General features: G+C 35.4%; 1 protein-coding gene across 1 annotated transcript in view; it reads left to right on the plus strand.

Annotated features, from left to right (window-relative positions):
- Positions 1-1,006, plus strand: part of MCUB (mitochondrial calcium uniporter dominant negative subunit beta) — a 110,352-nt gene extending 109,346 nt beyond the window's left edge. The window contains exon 8 of the mRNA XM_053565045.1: positions 793-1,006. Within this exon, the coding sequence (XP_053421020.1) occupies positions 793-843 (51 nt within the window). The 3' untranslated portion in view covers positions 844-1,006. The remainder of the gene's footprint in view (positions 1-792) is intronic.
- The last annotated feature ends 7,404 nt before the right edge of the window (positions 1,007-8,410 follow it).

The raw sequence follows: 8,410 nt of genomic DNA on the forward strand, positions 1-8,410 counted from the left end.
CTCAGTGCATACATGGATTTTTTTTCACAGTAATTTTATAACAAAAAGTTATGGTAAAAAATAACTTTTGTTAGCTATACTTTCTAAACTGAATACCTACAAAATTAAAAAAAATTACTAGAATATTATGATCCAAAAATTGAAAAGACTTTAGAAAAATATTTTATTTCAGATAATCGTTATATAGAAAACATACAATAATGCTTTAATTTTATGGATTGCCTTACATGTGAACAATCCGATCTGAGAAAGCTAAAGAACGTTCTTTTTGTGAGTTTATAGGACAGTGCATTTAAAATTTAAATATAACACCTTGTAAAGTATTATTTTTAATGTAATAGAAAAAAAGGAAACTAAATTACAGAATGTTTCTTTAAGGATGTAACCTAGAAAAACCATTAAGGGATAAACTAATATTTTTTAAAAAGAAAAGAGTTAGAAATCAAACTCATCTTTTTAAAAAAGTATCCATAAGAACTTGAAATATTTTAGGCATTTGCCACTAATAGTTTTTTTGTTATATTTTATTTTAATTCTTTTTTAGAGACAAGATCTTGCTCTGCTGTGCAATTATAGGTGGTTGCAGCCATGAACTCCTGGACTCAAGTAGTCCTCCTGCCTGATCTTCCCAAAGGTGGTTATAGGCATGAACCACCACACCTGGCCTTGCCACTAGTAGTTTAAATATATTATTGCACTAGGATATCATAAATGCATAGAATTCCTCTCAAGTAGTAATGCTGATGTTTCTCATTCTCTCTGATCATGTGCCTTTTGTTTTTGCCTTAACAGGCTAAAGAATCTCTGAAACAGGTGCGTCGTTCTCTTTGCAAATGCAAGTAGAAGAACTTGATGAAAAGAATTAATCTTACATTTTTAAACATCATTGGATTTCCCCATTATGTATTGATTTTGCAACTTAAAAAGTGGCTGTTTTGGAGCCCCATAGGTCGTTTCAATTTGACCATTGAATCTTTTTTAGTTAATAAATGCTCACAAAACAGAAGTATTCTTTGAAGTTCTCACTTTAACGTTGTCATTTATGGTTTTTCATGACTTGTTAATGTTAGAAAGAGCTTGTATGCATCTATCAAAGCATTAGCTGCTGCTTTTAGCTAAAAATCCTCGTCAGACCTTTCTGTGTTTATTCCCCATGTGGAGAGGAAAGGTTTGGTATGCTTGCCATACACATTCGTATTATACTTCACTTGAAACCATCTTTTCTCTCTCTCTCTTTTTTTTTTAAGGCCGGGTCTTCCTATGTTGCCTAGGCTGGACTCAAACTCCTAGACTAAGGCAATCCTCCTGCCTGAAAGCCTCCCATGGAATTACCTTATCATTAACTTCTTTTTTGTATTTTTTGTAGAGACAGGGTCTCTCTATGTTGCTCAGGCTGATCTCAAACTCCTGGCCTCAAGCTATCCTCCCACCTCAGCCCCCCTCACCCCCCAGAGTGCTGGGATTATAGCTTTGAGTCACCATGCTTGGCCAAATTATTATTTTTTTTATTTCAAATAAAGAAAGAAATCAACAAGAAGAAAACAACCCCATCAACAAGTAGGCAAAAGATACGAACAGAAGTTTTCCAAAGGAAGATAAGATTTTTTGATAGGCCTACAAACCTATCAAAAAATACTTGACATCACTAATCATCAGGGAATTTCAAGGTAAAACCACAATGGGATACGACTCTATCCCCGTCATCATGGCCATAGTAAAAAGTCAAAAAACAACAGATACTGGCAGGGATGCACAGAGAAAAATGCTTATACACTGTTGGTGAGACTACAAAATAGTACAACCTCTATGAAAAATAGTATGGAGATTCCTCAAAGAAGTAAATATAGGCCAACTATTTGATCTAGCCATCCCACTGCTGGGTATCTACCCAAAGAAAATGAAGTCATTTTATCAAAAAGGCACCTGCAGTCAAATGTTTATTGCAGCACAGTTCACAGTTGCAAAGATGTGGAATCAACCCAAATACACTTCAATTCATGAGTGGACAAAGAAAATGTGGTGTGTGTGTGTGTGTATACATATATACCATGGACTACTACTCAGCCATAAAAAGGACTCAGATTATGTCAATTGCGGCAACTTGGATGGAAATGGAGACCACTGTCCTAAGGAATGGAAAACCAAATACCATATGTTCTCATTAATAAGTGGGCACTAGTAGATGGGTACACAAAGGCACAAAGCATATAAAGACATGAGAAGGGTGGGAGGCTGAGCATGGGATAGAAGTTTACCAATTGGGTACAATGAACACTCTTCTGGTGATGGGCACACCAAAAGCCCTGAATTAAGCATTGTACAAGATATCCATGTAATAAAAACACTTGTACCCCCTTAATAGTTTGAAATAAAAAAATAATAATTGAAGAGAAGAAATCAACAAGAAAAAAAGATTTCTGGATCTTAGTCCTTTGTCAGGTGTATAGTTTGCGGATCTTTTCTCCATTCTGTAGGTTATCTGTTTACTCTGGTGATTATTTCCTTTGCTGACCAGATGTTCTTTAATTTAATTAAGTCTGATTTATTTATTTTTATTGTTGCCATATTTGCATTTGGGGTCTTATAAATTCTTTGCTTTGGCTATTCAGGCTCTAGTTCCACACGAAGCTTAAGATTATTTTTTCTCTATCTGTGAAATATGATTCGGTATTTTGGATGTTCTCTTTCCTGATTTGTATGCCCTTTATTTCCTTCTCTTGCCCGATTGCTCTGGCTAGGACTTCCAATAATATGTTGAGTAGAAGTGGTAACAGTGGGCCCTTGTCTTGTTACAGTTCTTTGGAGGAATTGTTTCAACTTTTTCCCTTTTAATGTGCTGTTTACTGTAGGTTTGTCATATATGGCTTTCATAATTTTGAGGTATGTTCCTTCTTTGTCTAGTTTATTGAGAGTTTTTATCATGAAAGGTACTGGATTTTGTTGAATCCCTTTTCTGTATCTATTGACATGATCATAGTCTTTTGTTTCTGTTTATGCAGTTAAGTCATTTATTGATTTACATATGCTAAACCATACTTGCATCCCTGGAATAATATCCACTTGATCGTGATAGATTATCTTTTTGATGTGCTACTGAATTTGGTTTGCTAGTATTTTATTGAGGATTTCTATGTCAGTGTTCACAAGGGATATGGATCTGTAGTTTCTTTTTTTGTTGTATCCTTTCCTGGCTATCAGGGTGATACTGGATTCATAAGTTATTTAAGGAGGATTTCCTCCTTGATGTTATGGAATAGTTTCTATAGGATAGGTACGTGTTCTTTGTAGGCTTGGTAAAATTCAGCTGTGAATACATCTGGTCCAGGGTTCTTTCATTGTTTGGGAGAGATTTTTTTAATTATTTTTTATTAAATCACAACTTTGTACATTGATGCATTTATGGGATTTAGGGTACTGCTTCAATATACAATGTGAAATGTTCATTGAACTAAGTAACACATCCATCACAATTATACTCATTTCTTAATAGTTTTGAAATGTACCATTGCATCCTGCACATTAGGTGAGATCCCCCCGAATACCCTCCCTCCTTCCATATCTCCCTTCCCTCCCCTCTTTCTCCTCTTCCCTTCTACTTTCTGGACTATAGTTATGTTTTGCCATTCATATGAGTGTGTAGGTGGTTATATATTGATTTCATAGTAGTATTGAATACATTGGACACTTTTCTTTTCATTCTTGAGATACTTTACTAAGAAGAATATGTTCCAGCTCCATCCAGATGAACATAAAAGATGTGAAGTCTCCATCTTTTTTATGGCTGCATAGTATTCCATGGTGTACATATACCACAATTTGTTAATACATTCATGGGTAGATGGAACTTGGGCTGTTTCCATGTCTTGGCTATTATGAATTGGGCTGCAATAAATATTCTGGTGCAAATGTCTTTGTTGTAAAATAATTTTTGATCATCTGGGTATATACCTAGTAGAGGAATTGCAGGATCGAATGGTAGGTCTACTTTTAGTTCCTTGAGTGTTCTCCAAACTTCTTTCCAAAAAGGTCACAGCAGTGTAGAAATGTTTCCTTCTCTCCGCATCCACGCCAACATCTGTAGTTTGGGATTTTGTGATGTGGGCTAATTTTAATGGAATTAGATGATATCTCAAAGTGGTTTTGATTTGAATTTCTCTGATGATTAAGGATAATGAGCATTTTTTCATGTGTTTGTAGGCCATAGGCCTGTCTTCATCAGAGAAGTTTCTGTTCAAGTCTCTTGCCCACATAGAAATAGGGTTATTTATTCTTATTGATTAGTTTGAGTTCTCTGTAGATTCTAGTTATCAGACCTTTGTCAGAAGCATAACCTGCAAAAATATTCTCCCATTCTGAAGGTTTTCTGTTTTACTTACTGTGCTGTTGGCTGTGCAAAAGCTTTTTAGTTTGATCAGATCCCAGTAATGGATTTTTGGTGTTGCTTCAATTGCCCGGGGGGTCTTCCTCATAAAATACTCTCCCAGGCCAATTTCTTTAAGTGTTTTCCCTATACTCTCTTCTAATATTTTTATAGTTTCATGTCTTAAGTTTAAATCTTTTATCCAGTGAGAATCAATTTTTGTTAATGGTAAAAGGTGGGGGTCCAGTTTCAGTCTTATACAGGATGCTAGCAAGTTCACCCAGCACCATTTGTTAAATAGGGAGTCTTTCCCCCACTGAATATTTTTGATAGGCTTGCCGAAGATCAAATGATGATAAGTAGCTGGGTTCATCTCTTGGTTCTCTATTCTGTTCCATAAATCTACCGCTCTGTTTTTATGCCAGTACCATGCTGTTTTGATCACTATAGATTTATAGTATAGCCTGAAGTCTGGTAATGTGATACCCCCTAATTTGTTCTTATTTCTGTGTAATGTATTTGCTATTTGAGTTTTTTTCTAATTCTATATGAAACAAAGTATTATTTTTTCAAGTTCTTTAAAGTATGACAGTGGTGCTTTAATAGGGATTGCATTAAATCTGTAGATTGCTTTGGGTAGTATGGACATTTTAACAATGTTGATTCTTCCCAGCCATGAGCATGGTATGTTTTTCCATTTCTTAACTTCTTCAGCTATTTCTTTCCTCAGAGTTTCATAGTTCTCTTTATAGAGATCTTTCACATCCTTTGTTACGTAAATTCCCAGATATTTCATCTTCCTTAGCACTATTGTAAAAGGAATAGAGTCCTTTTTTCAGCTTGACTATTGTTGGTGGCTATAAAAGCTACTGACTTGTAAGTATTGATTTTGTGTCCTGAGACACTGCTATATTCCTTGATCACTCTAAGAGTTTTGTAGTTGAGTCTCTGGGATATTCCAGGTATAGGATCATGTCATCACTGAAGAATGAGAGTTTGATCTCCTCTGACCCTATTTGGATACCCTTGATCGCCTTCTCTTGCTTGATTGTGATAACTAAGACTTCCATTACCATGTTGAATAGCAGTGGAGACAGTGACCATCCTTGCCTAGTTCCTGATTTGAGTGGAAATGTTTTCAATTTTATACCATTCAGTATGATACTGGCTGTGGATTTCCTGTAAATGGTCTCTTATCAGTTTAAGAATGTTCCTTCTATGCCTATTTTCTTAAGAATTCTGATCATGAAAGGATGTTGGATATTATCAGAGGCTTTTTCTGCGTCAATTGAGAGAATCATATGGTCTTTTATATTTTATTGATGTGATGTATTATATTTCTAGATTTGCATATGTTGACCAACCCTGTAACCCTGGAATAAAACCAAGTTGATTGTGGTGTATAATTTTTTTGATATGTTGTTGAATCCTGTTTGCTAAGATCTTATTGAATATTTTTGCATCAATATTCATTAATAATATTGGTCTATAATTTTCTTTCTTTGTTGGATCCTTTCCTGGTTTGGGGATCAGGGTGATATTTGCTTCATAGAATGTGTTGGGAAGTATTCCTTCTTTTCCCATGCTTTGGAAAACGTTGTATAATATAGGTACTAGTTCCTCTAGAAAGGTTTGATAGAATTCGGATGTCAAGCCATCTGGTCCTGGACTTTTCTTTTTAGGGAGATTTTGTATTGTTGATGCTATTTCAGTGATTGATAAAGGTCTATTCAAGATTTCTTATTCTTTCTGGTTGAGTCTGGGAAGGTGTGTGCTTCCAGGTATTGGTCCATTTCCTTCAGATTTTCCTATTTCTGGGAATAGAGATTTTTGTAGTAATCTTTGAGGATTTTTTTGTATTTCTGAAGTGTCTGTTCTTATTTCTCCTTTATCATTTCTGATACACAATATTAGAGATTTTACTTTTCTGTTTCTGATTAGGTATTAATTTTATTAATTTTTTCAAAAAACCAACATTTTGTTTTGTTGATCTTCTGAATGATTATTTTATTTTCAATTTCATTTAATTCAGCCCTGATTTTGGTTATTTCTTTTCTTCTTCTAGGTTTTGGGTTGCACTGTTCTTCCTTTTCCTGTTGCTTGAGAAGATCCATTAAGTTGTTGGCTTCCTCTCTTTTTGTTTTCTTGATGAAGGCTTCCAATGCTATAAATTTCCCTCTGAGGACTGCCTTTGCAGTATCCCTCAGGTTTTGATAATTTGTGTCTTCGTTATCATTTAGTTCCAAAAATTTGGTGATTTCCTTCTTACTCTCGTCTTTGACCCAGCTATCAGTCAGCCTAAGATTATTTAGCTTCCATGACTTTGTTTGAATATGAAGATTCCTGTTGCTGTTGAGTTCAACTTTTATTCCATGGTGGTATAAGAAGATGCAAGGAATAATTTCTATACTTTTAAATTTGCTGAGGTTAGACTTGCATCCTAGGATATGATCTATTTTGGAGGATGACCCGTGGGCTGATGAGAAAAATGTATATTCAGTTTTATGAGGGTGAAATGTTCTGCAGCGGTCTGTAAAGTCCATTTGTTCTAGGGTCAGGTTTAAGTCTAATATTTCTTTGTTTAGTTTCTTCTTGGAGGATCTATCCAAAACTGTCAAAGGAGTGTTAAAATCTCCAACTATTATAGATATTAAGTTGTTCATATACATTAGGATCTGCTTTATGAATTAAGGAGCATTCTGGTAGCGTGCATAAATGTTAATTATCGAAATATCTTCATGATGGGTGTTTCCCTTGACAAATAATGTAGTGACCATTCTTATCTTTATCTTTGTTGGTTTAAAGCCAATTGTATCTGCTACTAAAATTACAACCCCTGCTTTTTCTGGTTTCCATTTGTCTGTATTATAGAAGTCCATCCCTTTACCCTGAGTGTATTTTTATCCTTTAAGGTAAGGTGAGATTCTTGTATACAGCAGATATCTGGTCTGAGTTTATGTATCCTGTCAGCCAGCCTGTGCCTCTTTGGAGGACAATTTAAAGCATTCGCATTAACTGAGAGAATTGATAAGCCTGCTTGTATTTTGGGTGTCATGATTTTCGGATGTCCAGTGGACAATTTTAATCCTTTCACCACTGTGGAAGTTGGGTTTTGTTCAAAAAATTTCTGGGTGAGTTTACATTGGCGGTAGAGCATAGCACTGGTCGTTGTGGAGGATGGGTCTGAGAATATCCTGGAGAGCTGGTTTTGTTATGGCAAATTTCTTCAACATGTCTGTGTCATTAAAGTATTTGATTTCTCTACAAATGAAACTCAGTTTAGCTGGATAGAGGATCCTACACTGGAAGTTATTTTTTTTTTTTTTTTAGGAGACTGAAGATCAATGACCATCTTCTTCTGGCTTGAAACATTTCAGCTGAGAGATCTATAGTCATTCTGATATTTCTCCCTTTGTAGGTGATGCTTTTCTTCCGTCTGGCTGCTTGCAGAATTTTCTCATTCATCTTCACTTTGGCAAGTTAAGATGAATGTGTCTAGGAGATGCTTTATTTGGACTGAGTCTTGCTGGTGTTCTGAAACTCTGCTATCTGAAGTTCTGTATCTCTTGCAATGTTTGGGAGATTCTCCTCCAAAGTCTCTTGGAGTAGAGCATCTGTACCTTTAGGACCATCCTCTTCTCCTTCGGATATTCCTATAAGACGAATGTTTGATCTTTTGGAGTGATCCCACAACTCGCTCAGGGAATGATCAGTTTTTGCTCTCCACTTGTCTGCCTCTTTGAGTGTTTAGGGAATGTTTAAAAGCTTTGTCCTCAGTTTCAGAGATCCTTTCTTCTGCCTGGTCAACTCTATTACTGAGGGATTCTAATGTATTTTGGAGCTCTTCAACTAACTTTTTTGTTTCCTTGAGCTCTACTATCTCTTTTCTCATTATGTTCATATCTTTGGTGACTTTGTCTTTGAATTCATTAATTTCTTGAGACAACTTTGGAATTCAATTTCTGTCTTTTCTTCCATTCTATTTATCTTATTTGCCGTCCATATAATGAATTCAGTTTCCAACATTGCTGCCATTTGTCTATGCATGGG

This window comes from Nycticebus coucang, chromosome 1 (genome assembly GCF_027406575.1).
Source record: "Nycticebus coucang isolate mNycCou1 chromosome 1, mNycCou1.pri, whole genome shotgun sequence".
Classification (NCBI taxonomy): Eukaryota; Metazoa; Chordata; class Mammalia; order Primates; family Lorisidae; genus Nycticebus; species Nycticebus coucang.